A 21,220-nucleotide genomic window follows, 5' to 3' on the forward strand; every position below is an offset into this window, starting at 1 on the left:
CATCAATCTATCCAAAACTCTACATCGAAGATATGGACTGAGGACTCATCTTTAAAATTTACGCAAAATTGGTTTTATTTACCGGAAGTGTTAATTTTGTATTTAATCATTATCTATAGAATAGAATAAGTGGTTTAGAGGATAACATAAAGCCAAATCCAAATGTTTACTGACCAGCACAAAAAAAAACAGTTTCTTTTCATTTTGAAATAAAGTTGAATATCAAAATAAAATAATGATATTTTATGTCCGCCAGTTTGAATATAACCGGAAATAATGATTTTAAAGACATATCTCTTATTTATTATATCCATTAGTAGCATCAAAGAAAGGTTCCTGAACAATTTAATGATAGTAGCAATACGTCAAAACACATTTCAATCACCCTCCCTAAAAAATAAGCTTATTTTAGTACAATGTCCGCCATGTTGGATTTTACCGAAAGTAGGGTTTTAAAGACATCTCATCTATATAATATATCCAAAAGTAGTACATAACAAAGGTTTGTACCAAATATTATTATAGCAGCATGATAAAAACCGCTTTTCACACACTAGCCTCTGATATTTGGATGATTTAAGTATGATGTCGGCCATTTTGGATTTTTATCGGAAGTGAGACATTTTTTTTTCAAATGCCTCCTTATCTGAAATAAAAGAGTAATAGCTGAGGAAGGTCTATGCCAAATTTTATTCTTGTAGCAGGATTTGCACAATTTTTCACAAAGCTGCCGTATCAATTTCTGGTACATCAGATCATCGAATCAGCTATTCCATAACATACCAAGTACTTTTGTGTTTTGTCCGCATATAGTACTTTTTCTGTCTTTGCTAGCTTACGTATATCCACACTGTTTGACGTCCAGGATCGTAGATAGAATCCAGTTTCCTCCATCATTGTTCTCCCTTCCTTATAGTCAGCACACCCTCGTTCTGTAAACTTAACAGACTGTTGTCCACATACAAATCTCTTTCCATCAATGTAGCTGTTATAGTGTTATTACGTTGTAAATGTTAAATATCGTGGCGTTTGGTATAAACGGCGAACAAGTCGCTCCGAACAGAACGGATTTGAACTTCTAAGTCTGTAAATAACTTGTTGGGTCGAAAGGGTTACTTAGCCACCAGAAACGTGTTTCGTCTCGATCACCCTTTTTTGTAATCCTTCATGTAAAAAGGCTTTTTTTAAATATCCGTTGTTATGGCGACAGAATTGTCTGTAAATCTCATCAGAATTTTTTTCAGGTCGTTTAGCTTCGGCGGTGTATCCAAAAGGCAGTCATTTAAACTTGGCGAATTATGCGACTGTCGACAACTGCAGTCGTACACAATTCTTGTATAATGTTTCCGTACTTCTTTAACATATCTGAGTTTTTAGTAAGTCTTTGAAGGACGTTTTCAGTCGTTCTGTTCGTGACTGCTTAATTTATAGGCAATTCATCATGTTTCCAAGGTAACCTAGCGAAATATTTAGTTTCTCAGAACTCAATTGATCTGTCCTGATAGACTTTAATATATGTATTGTCGTCTTCGTTTACCTCCCTGCTTTTTATTCCTATTGAATCTAAATTCCAAAATCTCTCTAGATTGTATTCTTCAACTTTGTGTGATATTAGAACATTAAACATACTAGTCTTCGACGTGTTTGTTTTCGTACCGTATGTAAGTACCGAAAGCATATATCCGATCTTGGATTTCACGGCGGTCGGATCGTTTCAACGTACTATATAATCGCTAACAATGTCCCCGTAGTGATATGCGCCTACCAGCAACGATATCTCGAATGAATCATGCTTTTTCACCGTGTGCGCTAACTTTAAACCACGCAAATAACCGTTATGTGTATCAATGTTACGTATGTAATTCTGTAGAGGCATGCCGATCAACATGCCGATCATCTGTACTTTGATTGACAAGACGTGTTATCGTAAATACCGCACACTGGACGTTTACTATGTGCCGCGCTTTATGTAACGTCACGTCACCTTGACGTGTTACTATGCTTTTCTAATACATCTATCAAATAGTCAAGACGTCTTTTATTTCTATCACCCACTTTATGATATTATGGTGCCGTAACCAAAAGGGAAAATGGATACGAAGATGAAAGCCGTACGAGCGGGACACAAAGGTGCAGTAACGAAACTCCTGAAGAAATTTGAAGAAATTCAACAAAGTTCCGAAGCGGATCACGAGGAAATTTCAACATTATTAGAAGTAGTCACTCGGAAGAAAAGAACTTTAGAGAACATCAACGAGAAGATCTTGGAGCAAACTTCGGATGAAGATGTTGCAGTGGAAATACAGGAATCAGATGAGTACATATTCAATTTAGAATATAAATTACGGCAAATTACAAAATTGTCAAAGTCAGTTCAAAATCAGAGTATAACCGCAAATGAACCAATTTCATTGAATTTGAACCCTCATGCCGATAGTTTTATACAATCAGTTCCATCTACATTTATTAGTCAACCTTCAACATTAGCAAACCAACAATATACGCACAGATCAAATTCACGCTCATCGTCTAGCGCAAACAGCGAGTATCACAAGCTACCAAAGTTAAACTTACCTATATTTACCGGAGATATACTAGACTGGCAATCGGTTTGGGACTCCTATGAAACCGCGATCCACACTAATCCTACACTGAGTGATGCACAAAAGTTCAACTACCTAAAGTCCCTTCTACAAAGCGAAGCGTTACAAACTATAGCAGGTTTTTCCATGACGAATACAAATTACGACAAAGCAATTTCATTACTCCAGGAAAGATACGGGCAAACTCATAAAATCGTCCAAACCTACATGCAGGCCTTACTTAATTTACAGGCTCCAATTAATACAATTACTAGTCTCCGTAACTACTATGATAAGACAGAAACGTATGTAAGAGGTCTCGAGTCACTCGGACAGACAGACGATACGTATGGGTCACTACTAGTCCCTGTAATTCTAAATAAATTACCCGCAGAGATACGTCAACATTTAGCACGAGAACACAGATCCACAAACTGGACCCTACATGATTTACGCAAAGCGCTTCTCGAAGAACTTAATATTATGGAAGCCGGAAAATTACCGGAAAAAGTAGAAAGCCCACTCGCTACCGCTACATTCTTGACCAACGCAAAATCACGTACAAAATCATCATTCAACAAGAACGAAAGGTCGTATTCGGATAAAAAGATAAACACAAAGCAATGCGCATTTTGTCACGAAATCGGACACACACCCGTCAACTGCACTAAAGTCACAACCGCTAACGCGCGGATGAATATAGTCAAGAGTGAACGATTGTGTTTCAACTGCCTAGGTCACCACAAACTAGCTGATTGTAAATCAAAAAGTAACTGCCGAAATTGTAACAAACGTCATCACACTAGCATATGTAGTAAAGATGAGAAATCTGAGGAATCGAGCAAACCGCCAGCCAATGAAACCGAAAATACGGTATTACATTCGTCCCTAACACAAAGAACTACAAATGTACTGTTAAAGACAGCCGTTGCTACTGTTAGTTGGAGAAAACAAAGTACAGAAGCCAATATTTTGTTAGATGAAGGTGCGCAGAGGTCCTTCATAACAGAGACACTTGCAGAGAAGTTGGATTTAGTTTCAAGCGGAAACGAAGTAGTGCACCTTTCCGGTTTCGGAGAACAAAATAGACAAGTAAGACACATGAAATCGGCAACAGTTCATATTCAAACAGATGAAGGCGAAAATATACCACTAAATGTACTAATTATTCCTGAAATTGCAATGCCACTACAAATTCACGTGAAATCAGTTACTAACATGAGACACTTACGAGGACTAAAATTAGCACATCCTGTATCGGACGATGACATGTTCGAAATTGAAATACTAATCGGAGCAGATTATTATTGGAGTATAGTTGGAGATGACATTATTAGAGGTGAAGGACCAACCGCCGTTGAATCCAGGCTTGGATACCTCCTATCAGGACCTATAATGACAAGTACATGTACCACAAGTAGGAGCTCTATTCTTAATGTTATCGTATCACACAAGACAGAGGAATTAAACCTAGAGAAATTCTGGGAGATTGAATCGCTTGGAGTTGAAGATAAGACCGCAAATACTGAAAACGACGAATTTCAGAAAATGTACGAAGAAACAGCAATATCTTACAATAACAACAGGTATATAGCCAAACTTCCGTGGAAAGCAGAACATCCATCGCTACCAACAAACAAAGCTGTTGCTTTCAGAAGGACTGAGAGTGTAATTAAACGTTTACGGAAGGAACCAAAATTACTTTTAAAATATGGAGAAATAATTGATGAGCAGGAAAGGCGAGGGTTCATTGAGAGAGTTGATAACAAAGAAATCAAACAAAATATCAAGCTGCATTACATACCACATCACCCAGTAAAGAAGGATTCAATCACGACGCCAATCAGGATCGTATATGATTGTAGTTGCAAACAGACACCAGATAGTGCTAGCTTGAATGACTGCTTACTGAATGTACCGCCTAAATTAAATGAAGTCACCGCCATATTACTCAAATTCCGCTTGAATAAGTATGCAGTATCTACAGACATCGAAAAGGCGTTTCTAAATGTTGGACTGGACATTGAGGACCGGGACGTAACTAGGTTTTTCTGGTTGAGTAAACCAACAGATCCAAACAGCGATTTAACAACATACAGATTCAAGTCCGTACTATTTGGAGCCACATGCTCGCCATTTATATTGAACGCCGTATTATCAAAGCACTTGAATAACCATCCATTTGATTTCACGGAAAAACTTACCAAAGATTTATATGTAGATAACATTGTATCAAGCTTTGAATCAGAAGAAGAACTGTTGAAATACTTTAAACTCGTTCGTAGTTTATTTGCAGATGGAGGATTTAATTTGCGCTCATGGGCCTCGAACAGTCAACTATTACAAGTATTAGCAAGAACCGAAAACGTTATGGACAAAGATCAACTAATTAAAATCTTAGGATTACGATGGGATACAACCAGTGACACATTAGGATTCGTTACGCCTAATCTGGATATATCAGAACTAATAACAAAACGCGAAGTACTAAGACAATCATCAAGGATTTATGACCCGCTAGGAATATTAAGCCCTATAACCGTCCGCAGTAAAATGTTAATGCAAAACATATGGGAGAAAAACTTCAACTGGGACGAATTACTACCTGACTCAACGATCACAGAATGGGTGAATATTAGACAGGATATACAGAAAGCCACAAAGACAGTTATACCCCGACATTACTCTGATGAAAGTTCAGACACAAACAACGACAACGTTATACATGTATTCACGGACTATAGTATGAAAGCCTACGGCGCATGCGCGTATATTGTCGCAAACGGAAAAAGTTCTTTAATAATGGCAAAGAACAGAGTAGCACCTCTGAAACAACTGACAATACCCAGATTAGAATTGATGGCTGCCGTAATTGGAAGCAGACTTTTAGCACACTTTAGGAACACTTTGCAGATAACCCGTGCAGTTTTATGGAGTGATAGCCAGATAGTTTTGACCTGGTTAAGTTCAAAGAAAACTTTAAAACCATTTATTTCAAACCGCGTTAAAGAAATTACAGAGCTAACAGAAGAGTTGACTTGGCGATACTGTCCAAGTGAGTCAAATCCGGCTGATTTACTGTCAAGAGGGATAACCATAGACAAATTCAAAGACAACCGACTTTGGATGCATGGCCCAGATTGGCTCACAGTAGAAGATAATTGGCCAGAATGGCACACAGATGAAGCAATAATTTTATCCACTATTGCACAGCAAGAAGTCGTAGTAGATACCGTACAAGCTACACAGAACAAATTTTCTATACACATGATACAAGGGATCGGAAATGTCATCGATTTGAATAGATTCAACTCATTCAAGAAACTTCTTCGAATTACCGCTTACTTGAGAAGATTTATTACAAACTGTGGAACACGAGCTATACAAACAGGTATGTTAAACACGATCGAAATACAAAACGCATCTATAACGTGGATACAATACACACAGAAAAAGCATTATTCAGAAATCATTCAAGATTTGCAAACAGGAGAGCGGAAAAAACACAACCTTGTCAAACAACTCAAATTATACATAGCTAAAGACAAATAAATTCGCTGCGACGGACGCATTCATAATGCACCTCTTGAAGAATATACAAAATTCCCGATATTGCTACCCGCAAAGGACAAATTGACACAACTTATCATAATGGACGCACATGTAACTCATTTTCATTCAGGATTATCGAGTACCGTACATTACTACGCCAAACCTATTGGATACCATCGATACGACAAGTTATCAAGAGTATTATACATAAATGTGTGATCTGCAAGAAAGTTGCTGGTCGACCGTATTCGGCTCCAGATCCACCTCCTTTGCCTAAAGACCGACTAACAGAAGCACCCCCGTTTACAGTAACCGGGGTAGATTTTACTGGCGCCTTGAATGTTAAAACCACAGATGGACTTACAAGTAAAGTATCATTTGTCTATTTACTTGCGCAAACACTCGTGCTGTACATTTGGAAGTAGTGATGAATTTATCTGAAGAGACATTCATATTAGCGTTTCGAAGATTCGCCAGTAGAAAATTATTACCAAAAATTATGATTTCAGACAACGGTACAACATTCATTGCAGCTGCCAAGCAATTAACAAGATCATCATCCGTTATAGACAAACTGAACAACTTCGGCACTACATGGAAGTTTATACCAAAAAGAGCACCGTGGTATGGTGGATTTTGGGAGAGGCTTATAGGACTAACGAAGGACTCTATCAAAAAGGTATTAGGGCGTTCATTGATTCAGATTATTAAGACTATTAAGAACCATTGTTACGGAAGTTGAAGCTATACTCAACGACAGACCTTTAACATACGTATCATCCGACCCGTTAGATGAACCGCTCACCCCGTCCCACTTACTTTACGGGCGTAGAATAACATCACTACCTTACCCTACGAATCAGGAATTGGAACATTCACAAAATGATATTACACATAAATCTACAAATAAACTGTTTAAGATGAAATCACAGATTATTCAAAGTTTTTGGTATAAATGGAAACATGAGTATTTAACAGCTCTACGCGAATATCATCGCAATACAGGGAACAATAAACAGCTGATTAGCATTGGAGACGTGGTACAAATCTATGAAGATTCGCCGAGGATAAAATGGACACTAGCCGTTGTCGAAAAACTCAATGTAGGAGGAGACGGACTAGCAAGTTCTGCCGTCATACGGACCAAAAATGGACTAACATCGCGTCCGATCACAAAACTGTACCCACTTGAAGTAAGTTTGAATAGCGATGATGACAATACAGACTGTGCAACTAAAACATGTCGCAAAGCTAAAATGGTTGCCAAGATAAAGAAATGGACTAAGTGAATTATACGAAGACTTTAAATGTGTTTATAGCGAGATTCAATTTAGTTTTTCCTGGACATTAATTCATTTGAGAATGCTTAAAGTTTTCAGTTATTTTATTTTCTTAAAGGCCCCCAGTATATCGTAAATACCGCACACTGGACGTTTACTATGTGCCGCGCTTTATGTAACGTCACGTCACCTTGACGTGTTACTATGCTTTTCTAATACATCTATCAAATAGTCAAGACGTCTTTTATTTCTATCACCCACTTTATGATACGTGTCCTGCAACGGTTTTCAGATAGATTGTTGACTTTTCTATGTGTCTCGCGTTTTTCTCTGCACCTCCAAATGCCGATAAATATATTATTTCTGTTCCCGCTATCTGTAAATTAAGTTAAGTTCTGCGTTAAAAAAGATGTTAGCGCTCCTTCGTCAAAAAGAATATTCGTATCGATAAAGTACTGATTTGAGCCTACTTGTGCTACGGCAGTTTACAAAATTACATTGATTGCAATTCTGTCGATTGAGAATACAAACTAGTAGCATCATGTTCCGTATTACGAATGTCATTCAAGAGTTGAACGTTGGTCGAATTCGAAGATAGTGGGATTAACGGGTTGCTGCTCTGATTTCCTTTTGCGCGAAAATTAGTATGCGCTGAGATACTACCCTTGTTTCTATGGCTAACCTCATTCCCTTGTTTTAATAAAATTATATTGTTTCTTGGAAGTGCATTACATTAGTTTGTATGGTGTTTCTCATTACAATGTGTACATGTGTGTTTAGATTTACATTCGTTTAGTCTGTGTATAACAAGGCAGTTAAAGAATAACTAAGCTGTTCATACGGGATTCTGTGTCGGCTATTTTACTGCAACGAGTTGGTGCGTGTATTTCGTGACAGAAAACGCTAGGTCTAGTCTCAATATTCTTGTAAGATTTAGATTTCATCAATTTCGGGTGTCGACTCTATTGTCCTGTGTCCAGTATAACGATCTCATCTTATATGCTTTTACGGAGGTCCCGTAATACCAAGGTTTTTATTCTATGTTCTTGTGCGAGATATTTTCTGACTTCCACGGGTAATTTGTTCACAATAATGGGAACAAGTAGCGTGCCGTATGTTTCATGTGTCTGACCCAAAGTTTCTAGACCCTGACTACCTTCAATTTGATCGTAAAAACTTCGTAAGCTTGTAAACTGATTTATAGGCGAAGGAATTTCTAAACCTAGTGCTTCGTGTTCTAGCTCATGAGCTTTCAAGCAGTTACACTTTTGTATATTTGTAAGTGACAGGTTCAGATGTGAGGCCGACTCATATGAGTCCCAGAGGGTTTGCTATTCTAAAATGGTGCCTTTGAAAGTTGGAAGCGTAAGTTTTGTAGGCCGTGACTCTGATTAATAGCTGCAGAAAATGTACTTTGTTGCGTGTTGATTGTGAGACTAGCTTGGGCAAACTGGTTTTCAAACGACTGTGTGTTGTGTGGGTTGGCTATGTTGTGCGTTGAAACAAACGGTATAGTTTCTGGATTTAAAGTGTGCGTTTTAGTACTTAAGTATTTGATTCAATATGACGGGACTGCAGGGTTTTGGACATTTTGTATGAACTTACGTACGTGTTGAATCTTCGTTACCATATTAACCGAAAATTCATCTGAATCAAATAATCTAATTTACCACATCGTAACATTCCGTTAACTTTAGAATTTGTTCATTCAAGTCCTAAAAAATGTTTGTTTTTGCACAAGTTTTCCGAGTGTTGCAATGACTTCTACTTCATCGAAATTTGTATTCTCCTTTGCTTCATCTAATCTTCGGAATACCTTGAACTACAGTATTTTGCGACTACATATCTGAACAACGGAACCGAAACTACGTTAGTGATTGCAAAAAGCAGATTAGCGCAAGTGAAAAACCTAACATAACCGCAACTAGAACTTATGGCCGCCGTTATTGGAACTAGACTAGCTTTTCATGTAAAATCGACCTTTGAATGTAAAAACGTGGTTTTTTGGTCGGATAGTTGTATAGTATTGCACTGGTTAAAATCATCGAAACCGTTTAAACGATTTATTGTGAATCGAGTGCGAGAAATAACAAAATCTACAAAATCAACATTAATGGAGATATTGCCCGAAAGAATGCAACCCAACCAATCTCTTAACACGAGGAATTGACGTCGATCAATACATCAATAGTGTCATTAAAAAAGACCGAATTAGTTAAAGGTATTGACAATTACAGAAGAAAACGAAGACGAGGAATTTCTAAACAATGAAGTTCATACTGATCACTATGGTATCAGTAACGTTATAGACAATTCGAAATATGGAACTTTCAGGAAAGTGATTCGAGTAACTGCTTACGTTCAGTGGTTCATATCCAACTACCAATATACCGATATACCAAACATCTGAGATAAAACACAAGGAAATATCCTAGCATTAGACAAGTAGGACTCTTCATAGATGACGGTGGTTTTGTGAGATGCAATGGAAGGATTCACACCGCAACGATTTCAGAGAATACCAAATTTCCGTATTTATTACCTGCGAATCATTTACTTACCAAACTGATAGTGACAAACGCACACGAGCGTTCACCTCATTTTGGACTCAGTGCTACGCTTATTTACGTACTACAATCGTATTGGGTACCGATACTTAAACAATTTGTTAAGGAGTAATTGATCAAGTTTTCGCTCCTGTTAATCATTGTTATGTTACCTAAGTGTGACGTGTTGACATTAGAGTCCGAATAGATATACATACATTCTATTCGCTTTTGTTATTGTTAGCTATATAGTTGCCCGATGTATCCACTTAACGATATTGGTGTCAAGTGACCAGGATGAATTTGAAGCTGAAATCGATACTAGCAGGACATAGAAGCGCCGTTTTCAGAATATTCCAGAAATTAGACGAAAATGGGGAGAGCGGAACAGAACTTGTTGATTCCGATGAACTTTCGAAACAGAAATTGTTGACTCTGATGAGTATTTATTTAATTTAGAAACAAAAATACGTTAAATAGCAAAATGTATCTAAGTACAAACATCAACGCTAAACACAAATGCCACAAGTTCACAAAAGTACATGAATGTATTATTTTACATACCTTCATATAAGAGCTGACGTTATTTTTTACGAGAAAATTGAAACATATGTACGTGGTTTAGAATCCGTTGGTCAGACAGAGAATACATATGGCCCATTATTGGCCCCTGTCATATTAAAAAGTTACCGGGGGACGTACGCATAAATCTAACAAGACACCATAAATCAAATAGTTGGCAATTAAATGAACTACTACAAATACTATCTCACGAACTCTACATAATGGAGGAAGGCAATTCCTCTGCATGATCATACGGAAACGTATACCGCTACAGCAGCATTTCACACCAATGCAAAGGTACGTACAAAATAAATCAACAGACAAATAAACGTAAAATCATGTGTACTTTTGTAACGAATCACATGTCCCCGTTAACTGCACTAAGATAATTGATCACACAGCAATTATTTCTATTGTTAAACGGGATAGTTTATGTTTTAACTGTCTTTGACCTCCCAATATAGATGATTGCAAATCACACCAAAGTTGCAGGAAATGTAAAATATGACACCATACTAGTTTATGCAAAGACGCGGTTGAAAAAGATGAAAAACAGAGTAACACTTATGTAAATATTAACACAATTCAGGAAACACAACACAACGCGAAGAAAACGGGCACAGTTCTTCACTCACAGACACAGAATAAAAACTGCCGTAGCGCAAGTAAGTTCGGGCATTCAATGTACTAACACAAACACATATTTGACAAGGGCGCACAGATGTCCTTCATCACAGAAAAATTAGCTACAGAGCTTGATTTGACAATTACCAGACAGGAGACCATAAACTTGTCAGGATTTTGTGACACAAGTGAGGGCAAAACAGTTCGACATCAAAATAATGGTACCATTTACTTACTTACAGACAACGGAAAATTACCTATCAACGTTTTGATTGTACCAGAAATAGCTGTACCAATGAAAACTTATGTACATAATATTACAAATTTAAAGTATTTGTTTGGCTTGAAATTAGCCCATCCGCTCTCACATGACCCAATGGTTGAGGTTTCTCTATTGAATTCTATCTAAATCGATTATTACTGGTCAATTGTCGATGATAGAATAGTATGAGGAGCAGGACCTACTACCGTCAAGTCGGAAATCCGTAACCTTCTGTCCGGCACAATCAATTGAATACCTGCAAATCCAGATCACACACTTACGTCAATGATGAACATATTAGTAGGTCACAAATTTGAAGAGCATATATTGGAGAAATTTTGAGAAGTTGAAGCTGCTAGTATAAATAATACTGACAACAAATCTGAAAACAGACCATTCCAAGATGTATATGAATCAAATAGTAGAGGTTACCATATGGAAACAGAAAGATATATTGCTAAGTTACCTTGTAAGGAGGAACACCACACCTTACTAGACAACAGAAGTGTTGCACAACAGAGAACAGATAATGTCAAAAAGCGTCTTAGTCGTGAACTTACATTTTTATACAACAACGGAAAAATTATAAATGAACAAGAAAAACGTGGATTTATCGAGAGAGTTGATGAACGATCAACCAAAACAAATGTTCATTCCATACCGCACCATCATACTGTAAAAGTCGTCAACCACGCCCATCAGAATTGTATTTGACTGCAGCTGCAAATCTTCACCTGTTAGTCTAAGATTAAATGATGGTTTGATGGATCTTTGGCCAAACTTTAATGATTTAACCGGAATTTTTCTCCGATTTAGAATGCACAAATACGCCGTGTCGTCAGATATAGAAAAAAAGCCTTTCTTAATATGGGTTGGATGAAGAGGATCGTGATGTTACCAGATTCTTTTAACCTAGTAACCCGGATGACCCAAATAGTCAACTAACCGCAAACAGATTCAAGTCAGTATAATTTGGAGCAACTTTCTCTCCGTTTATCCTAAATGCTGTTATACGTAAACATTTGACTGCAATTCAACAGACTTGACAACAATTTTAAAGAAAGACTTTTATGTCGACAATAATATTTCGAGCTTTGATCAACAAAGAGCTTTGTTAGACTTCTTTCATGCATCACGTTGAGTATTTGTAAATGATTTGTATGATGCGGGAGCATAAGAAATTGAACATTTATCAAAATCATCATATGGAACAGAGAAGCTAAATTCTTATGGAACAATTTTGTTCGGCGGATGGTGGGAGAGATTGAGATGAATAACGCTACCGTATAACGGATTTGAAGACAACCAGGAACCAAAGACACTACGCATGAATCAATAACTGGCTAGACAATCGAAGTTTCTTTCATTAAAACTCGTAAAAAATACATAAAAAGATGGAAGCAGGAATACATAAATTCGCTTAGGGAACATTACCGATACACAGATCGAAACACATAGAACATTAAAGTCGGAAATGTAGTTCAGATTCAGGACTATGTATCAAGAGTAAATTAGATCATTGACAAATTATTTTACGGCAAAGATGGACTTACACGATCAGTCATAATCGAACAAAAACTGGTTTGATATCTAGACCAATTATCAAACTTTATCTGTAAGAACTGAATTCTTTGGAACTTGAAAATAGAGCAGCTCAGAGTGAGGCAAAGACGAAAATAAAAACTTGGACTAACATGTGTTAAATGTAAATTGTGAAAAGTAAAATGATAATGTGTGATTAGCATATGGACATTAAAATGAATATAAAAAGTGGGCTGCTAAATATTTTACATATAAACTTTCAAGTTTTAATTTATTTTATTAGAACTTTAATAATTAAAGTTGTGATCACTTTCATTTATTGTAAAGTAATTCATGTGCGGCCCAAGCATGTTGGGAGCAAAATCACAAACGTAACGTTCTCGCTGCCGCTATTCATTGTAATGTCACCTAAGTGTGACATGTTGACATTAGAGCTTGAATAGAGAGATTTGTTATTGTTAGCCATATAGTTGCCCGATTTATCCACTAAACGATAGCCTAGACCCGTACGAGTTTGTCAGCTGTAGGTTAAAAGGGTAGTAACCCGGTTTAACACGAAGTCGAAATAAACTATTACTGGTTGGCCAAACGAAGAGATTTTCCACACGAGCCATTATATCAGAGGGAGAGGTATCCATTGCCTCTAACATGACCCAAATCATTAATGCCCCTAGACTCGTACGACTTAGCCAGGAAAGGATAAGGTTGGTACCTTTATATATCTCAAAGTCGACATGAACTATTGCCAGCTGGCCAAACCAAGACATTTTCCACATGGGTCATGACACCAGAGGTAGATGTAGTAGTTGTGTAATGGCCCATATAGTACTTATGCCCTAGACCTGTACGAGTTTGTCAGTAGAGGGTAAAAAGGGGGATGTGGTACTCCGATTCATCACGAAGTCGAAACAAACTATTGCCCGATGGCCAAACTAAGAAATTTTCCACGTGGGTCATTATATCAGAGGAAGAAGTAGGCATTGCCTCTAAAATGACCCATATTACTTATTCCTAGACCCGTACGACTTAGTCAGCAAAGAGAAAGGTAGGTACCTTTATATATCTCAAAGTCTAATTGAACTATTGACGACTTGTCAAACTAAAAGATTCTCCTCATGAACCATGATACAGAGGTTAAGGTAATAATTGCCTTTAAAATGGCCAGCAAGTAAAAGTATGTTTGAATATTTTGATATACAAGAGTACTTCCCTTACCCTTTTCCTACCAATACGTACGGATCTAGGACATAAAAACCATGCGTAATTTTCGAGGATATATTATTCTCTACATCTGATATAATGGACAACGCCATCAGGGTTAGTGCTATGGCCCATCTTAAAGGCAATGACTACCTGTACCTCTGCTAAAATGGTCCACGTTTAGAATATCTTAGCCAGTCAGCTGACAATATTTCATTTCGACTTCGTTGTACACCGGGATACCATATCCCCCTTTAAACCGACTGCTGTCAAATTTGTACGGATCTTGGGTATAAGTGTCATGAGCCCTTTTAGAGGCAATGCCCACCTCTACCACTGGTATAATGGCCCACATGGAGAATCCCTTAGTTTGGCCAGCCGGCAATAGTTTATTTCGACTTCGTTGTAAACAGAGGTACCACCTCCCCCTTTTAACCCCTTGCTAACAAAATCGTACGGGTCTAGGGCATAAGTGCTATATGCCATTTTAAAGGCTGGGTCCACTTCTATCTCTGGTATAATGATCCACGTGGAGAATCTCTTAGTTTGGCCAGCCGGCAACAGTTCATTTCGACTTTGTGATATTCGAGGGTACCCCATTACCCTTTGCTGACTAATTCGTACGGATCTAGGGCATAAGTGTTATGGGCCATTTTAGAGGCAATGCCCACCTCTACCACTGGTATTATGGCCCACGTGGAGAATCCCTTAGTGTGGCCAGCCGGCAATAGTTTATTTCGACTTCGTTGTAAACATAGGTATCACCTTCCCCTTTTAACCCCTTGCTGACAAAATCGGACGAGTCGAGGGCATAAGTGCTATAGGCCATTTTAAAGGCTAGGTCCACCTCTCTCTCTGGTATAAAGGTCCACGTGGAGAATCTCTCAGTTTGGCTAGCCGCCAACAGTTCATTTCGACTTCGTTGTAAACAGAGGTACCACCTCCCCCTTTTAACCCCTTGCTGACAAAATCGTACGGGTCTAGGGTATAAGTGCTTTTGACAATTTTAAAGGCAATAAGTACCTCTTCCTCTGGTATTATTACCCACGAAGAGAATCTCTTCGTTTGGCCAGCCAGCATAGTTCATTTTCGAATTTGAGATATACCCGGGTACCCCCCTTATCCTTTCCTGACTAACTCGTATGGGTCTAGGGCATAAGTGCTATGGGTCACTATAGAGGCAATACACACCTCTACCTCTGGTATAATTGTCGGTATTGAGAATCTCTTAGTTTGGCTAGCCGGCAATAGTTCAGTTCGAATTCGTTGTATCTTGGATTCCATATCCCCCCCTTTGAACCCTCTACTGACAAACTCGTACGGTTCTAGGGTATAAGTGCTATGGGCCATTTTAAAGGCAATAAGTACCTCTTCCTCTGGTGTCATTACCCACGAAGAGAATCTCTTCGTTTGGCCAGCCGGCAATAGTTCATTTTCGAATTTGAGATATACCCGGGTACCCCCCTTATCCTTTCCTGACTAACTCGTATGGGTCTAGGGCATAAGTGCTATGGGTCATTATAGAGGCAATACCAACCTCTACCTCTGGTATAATTGTCGGTATTGAGAATCTCTTAGTTTGGCCAGCCGGCAATAGTTCAGTTCGAATTCGTTGTATCTTGGATTCCATATCCCCCCTTTGAACCCTCTACTGACAAAATCGTACGGTTCTAGGGTATAAGTGCTATGGGCCATTTTAAAGGCAATAAGTACCTCTTCCGCTGGTATCATTGCCCACGTGGAGAATCTCTTCGTTTGGCCAGCCGGCAATAGTTCATTTTCGAATTTGTGATATACCAGGGTACCCCCCCCCCCCCCTTATCCTTTTCTGACTAACTCGTACGGGTCTAGGGCATAAGTGCTATGAGCCATTTTAGAGGCAATACCAACTTCTACCTCTGGTATAATGGTCGCTGTGAAGAATCTCTTAGTTTTGCCAGCCGGCAATAGTTCAGTTCGAATTCGTTGTATCTTGGATCCCATATCCCCCCTTTGAACCCTCTACTGACAAACTCGTACGGGTCTAGGGTATAAGTGCTATGGGCCATTTCTAAGGCAATAAGTACCTCTTCCTCTGGTATCATTGCCCACGTGGAGAATCTCTTCGTTTGGCCAGCCGGCAATAGTTCATTTTCGAATTTGTGATATACCAGGGTACCCCCCCCCCTTATCCTTTTCTGACCAACTCGTACGGGTCTAGGGCATAAGTGCTATAGGCCATTTTAGAGGCAATACCAACCTCTACCTCTGGTATAATGGTCGGTGTGGAGAATCTCTTAGTTTGGCCAGCCGGCAATAGTTCAGTAAGAATTCGTTGTATCTTGGATTCCATATCCCCCCTTTGAACCCTCTACTGACAAACTCGTACGGGTCTAGGGTATAAGTGCTATGGGCCATTTTAAAGGCAATATGTACCTCTTCCGCTGGTATCATTGCCCACGTGGAGAATCTCTTCGTTTGGACAGCCGGCAATAGTTCATTTTCGAATTTGTAATATACCAGGGTACCCCCCCCCCCCTTATCCTTTTCTGACTAACTCGTACGGGTCTAGGGCATAAGTGCTATGGGCCATTTTAGAGGCAATACCAACCTCTACCTCTGGTATATTGGTCGCTGTGGAGAATCTCTTAGTTTGGCCAGCCAGCAATAGTTCAGTTCGAATTCGTTGTATCTTGGATCCCATATCCCCCCTTTGAACCCTCTACTGACAAACTCGTACGGGTCTAGGGTATAAGTGCTATGGGCCATTTTAAAGGCAATAAGTACCTCTTCCGCTGGTATCATTGCCCACGTGGAGAATCTCTTCGTTTGGACAGCCGGCAATAGTTCATTTTCGAATTTGTGATATACCAGGGTACCCCCCCTTATCCTTTTCTGACTAACTCGTACGGGTCTAGGGCATAAGTGTATGGGCCATTTTAGAGACAATACCAACCTCTACCTCTGGTATAATGGTCGGTGTGGAGAATCTCTTAGTTTGGCCAGCCGGCAATAGTTCATTTCGAATTCGTTGTATCTTGGATTCCATATCCCCCCTTTGAACCCTCTACTGACAAACTCGTACGGGTCTAGGGTATAAGTGCTATGGGCCATTTTAAAGGCAATAAGTACCTCTTCCTCTGGTATCATTGCCCACGTGGAGAATCTCTTCGTTTGGCCAGCCGGCAATAGTTCATTTTCGAATTTGTGATATACCAGGGTACCCCCCTTATCCTTTTCTGACTAACTCGTACGAGTCTAGGGCATAAGTGATATGGGTCATTTTAGAGGCAATACCAACCTCTACCTCTGGTATAATGGTCGGTGTGGAGAATCTCTTAGTTTGGCCAGCCGGCAATAGTTCAGTTCGAATTAGTTGTATCTTGGATTCCATATCCCCCCTTTGAACCCTCTACTGACAAACTCGTACGGGTCTAGGGTATAAGTGCTCTGGGCCATTTTAAAGGCAATAAGAACTTCTTCCTCTGGTATCATTGCCCACGTGGAGAATCTCTTCGTTTGGCCAGCCGGCAATAGTTCATTTTCGAATTTGTGATATACCAGGGTACCCCCCCCCCCCCCCCTTATCCTTTTCTGACTAACTCGTACGGGTCTAGGGCATAAGTGATATGGGCCATTTTAGAGGCAATACCAACTTCTACCTCTGGTATAATATTCGATGTGGAGAATCTCTTAGTTTGGCCAGCCGGCAATAGTTCAGTTCGAATTCGTTGTATCTTGGATTCCTTATCCTCCCCTTTGAACCCTCTACTGACAAACTCGTACGGGTCTAGGGTATAAGTGCTATAGGCCATTTTAAAGGCAATAAGTACCTCTTACTCTGGTATCATTGCCCACGTGGAGAATCTCTTCGTTTGGCCAGCCGGCAATAGTTCATTTTCGAATTTGTGATATACCAGGGTACCCCCCCTTATCCTTTTCTGACTAACTCGTACGGGTCTAGGGCATAAGTGCTATGGGCCATTTTAGAGGCAATACCAACCTCTACCTCTGGTGAAATGGTCGGTGTGGAGAATCTCTTAGTTTGGCCAGCCGGCAATAGTTCAGTTCGAATTCGTTGTATCTTGGATTCCATATCCCCCCTTTGAACCCTCTACTGACAAACTCGTACGGGTCTAGGGTATAAGTGCTATGGGCCATTTTAAAGGCAATAAGTACCTCTTCCTCTGGTATCATTGCCCACGTGGAGAATCTCTTCGTTTGGCCAGCCGGCAATAGTTCATTTTCGAATTTGTGATATACCAGGGTACCCCCCTTATCCTTTTCTGACTAACTCGTACGAGTCTAGGGCATATCTGATATGGGTCATTTTAGAGGCAATACCAACCTCTACCTCTGGTATAATGGTTGGTGTGGAGAATCTCTTAGTTTGGCCAGCCGGCAATAGTTCAGTTCGAATTCGTTGTATCTAGGATTCCATATCCCCCCTTTGAACCCTCTACTGACAAACTCGTACGGGTCTAGGGTATAAGTGCTATGAGCCATTTTAAAGGCAATAAGAACTTCTTCCTCTGGTATCATTGCCCACGTGGAGAATCTCTTCGTTTGGCCAGCCGGCAATAGTTCATTTTCGAATTTGTGATATACCAGGGTACCCCCCCCCCTTATCCTTTTCTGACTAACTCGTACGGGTCTAGGGCATAAGTGATATGGGCCATTTTAGAGGCAATACCAACTTCTACCTCTGGTATAATATTCGATGTGGAGAATCTCTTAGTTTGGCCAGCCGGCAATAGTTCAGTTCGAATTCGTTGTATCTTGGATTCCTTATCCTCCCCTTTGAACCCTCTACTGACAAACTCGTACGGGTCTAGGGTATAAGTGCTATAGGCCATTTTAAAGGCAATAAGTACCTCTTACTCTGGTATCATTGCCCACGTGGAGAATCTCTTCGTTTGGCCAGCCGGCAATAGTTCATTTTCGAATTTGTGATATACCAGGGTACCCCCCCTTATCCTTTTCTGACTAACTCGTACGGGTCTAGGGCATAAGTGCTATGGGCCATTTTAGAGGCAATACCAACCTCTACCTCTGGTAAAATGGTCGGTGTGGAGAATCTCTTAGTTTGGCCAGCCGGCAATAGTTCAGTTCGAATTCGTTGTATCTTGGATTCCATATCCCCCCTTTGAACACTCTACTGACAAACTCGTACGGGTCTAGGGTATAAGTGCTATGGGCCATTTTAAAGGCAATAAGTACCTCTTTCTCTGGTATCATTGCCCACGTGGAGAATCTCTTCGTTTGGCCAGCCGGCAATAGTTCATTTTCGAATTTGTGATATACCAGGGTACCCCCCTTATCCTTTTGTGACTAACTAGTACGGGTCTAGGGCATAAGTGCTATGTGCCATTTTAGAGGCAATACCAACCTCTACCTCTGGTATAATGGTCGGTGTGGAGAATCTCTTAGTTTGGCCAGCCGGCAATAGTTCAGTTCGAATTCGTTGTATCTTGGATTCCATATCCCCCCTTTGAACCCTCTACTGACAAACTCGTACGGGTCTAGGGTATAAGTGTTATGGGCCATTTTAAAGGCAATAAGTACCTCTTCCGCTGGTATCATTGCCCACGTGGAGAATCTGTTCGTTTGGCCAGCCGGCAATAGTTCATTTTCGAATTTGTGATATACCAGGGTACCCCCCCTTTATCCTTTTCTGACTAACTCGTACGGGTCTAGGGCATAAGTGATATGGGCCATTTTGGAGGCAATACCAACCGCTACCTCTGGTATAATGGTCGGTATGGAGAATCTCTTAGTTTGGCCAGCCGGCAATAGTTCAGTTCGAATTCGTTGTATCTTGGATTCCATATCCCCCCTTTGAACCCTCTACTGACAAACTCGTATGGGTTTAGGGTATAAGTGCTATGGGCCATTTTAAAGGCAATAAGTACATCTTCGGTGGTATCATTGCCCACGTGGAGAATCTCTTTGTTTGGCCAGCCGGCAATAGTTCATTTTCGAATTTGTGATATACCAGGGTACCCCCCCTTATTCTTTTCTGACTAACTCGTACGGGTCTAGGGCATAAGTGCTCTGGGCCATTTTAGAGGCAATACCAACCTCTACCACTGGTATAATGGTCGGTGTGGAGAATCTCTTAGTTTGGCCAGCCGGCAATAGTTCATTTCGAATTCGTTGTATCTTTGATTCCATATCCCCCCTTTGAACCCTCTACTGACAAACTCGTACGGGTCTAGGGTATAAATGTTCTGGGCCATTTTAAAGGCAATAAGTACCTCTTCCGCTGGTATCATTGCCCACGTGGAGAATCTGTTTGTTTGGCCAGCCGGCAATAGTTCGTTTTCGAATTTGTGATATACCAGGGTACCCCCCCCCCCCTTATCCTTTTCTGACTAACTCGTACGGGTCTACCTCTGGTATAATGGTCGGTGTGGAGAATCTCTTAGTTTGGCCAGCCGGCAATAGTTCAGTTCGAATTCGTTGTATCTTGGATTCCATATCCCCCCTTTGAACCCTCTACTGACAAACTCGTACGGGTCTAGGGTATAAGTGCTATGGGCCATTTTAAAGGCAATAAGTACCTCTTCCTCTGGTATCATTGCCCACGTGGAGAATCTCTTCGTTTGGCCAGCCGGCAATAGTTCATTTTCGAATTTGTGATATACCAGGGTACCCCCCCCCTTATCCTTTTCTGACTAACTCGTACGGGTCTAGGGCATAAGTGCTCTGGGCCATTTTAGAGGCAATACCAACGTCTACCTCTGGTATAATGGTCGGTGTGGAGAATCTCTTAGTTTGGCCAGCCGGCAATAGTTCAGTTCGAATTCGTTGTATCTTGGATTCCATATCCCCCCTTTGAACACTCTACTGACAAACTCGTACGGGTCTAGGGTATAAGTGCTATGGGCCATTTTAAAGGCAATAAGTACCTCTTCCTCTGGTATCATTGCCCACGTGGAGAATCTCTTCGTTTGGCCAGCCGGCAACAGTTCATTTTCGAATTTGTGATATACCAGGGTACCCCCCCCCCCCCTTATCCTTTTCTGACTAACTCGTACGGGTCTAGGGCATAAGTGATATGGGCCATTTTAGAGGCAATACCAACCT

The 21,220-nt window shown here is 40.1% G+C and overlaps 2 protein-coding genes across 2 annotated transcripts in view; one reads left to right on the forward strand and one right to left on the reverse strand.

Moving 5' to 3' along the window:
- The window catches only part of LOC143052406 (corticotropin-releasing factor-binding protein-like), a 72,292-nt gene that overhangs the window by 40,170 nt on the left and 10,902 nt on the right, over positions 1 to 21,220 (reverse strand). The gene's annotated exons all lie outside the window — the stretch shown is intronic.
- On the forward strand, positions 2,687 to 6,134 carry LOC143051991 (uncharacterized). The gene has a single exon (XM_076224961.1). It carries the CDS (start codon positions 2,730 to 2,732, stop codon positions 6,132 to 6,134), a length of 3,405 nt encoding a protein of 1,134 aa, XP_076081076.1. The 5' UTR covers positions 2,687 to 2,729.

This window comes from Mytilus galloprovincialis, chromosome 11, assembly GCF_965363235.1.
Source record: "Mytilus galloprovincialis chromosome 11, xbMytGall1.hap1.1, whole genome shotgun sequence".
NCBI classification, from domain to species: domain Eukaryota; kingdom Metazoa; phylum Mollusca; class Bivalvia; order Mytilida; family Mytilidae; genus Mytilus; species Mytilus galloprovincialis.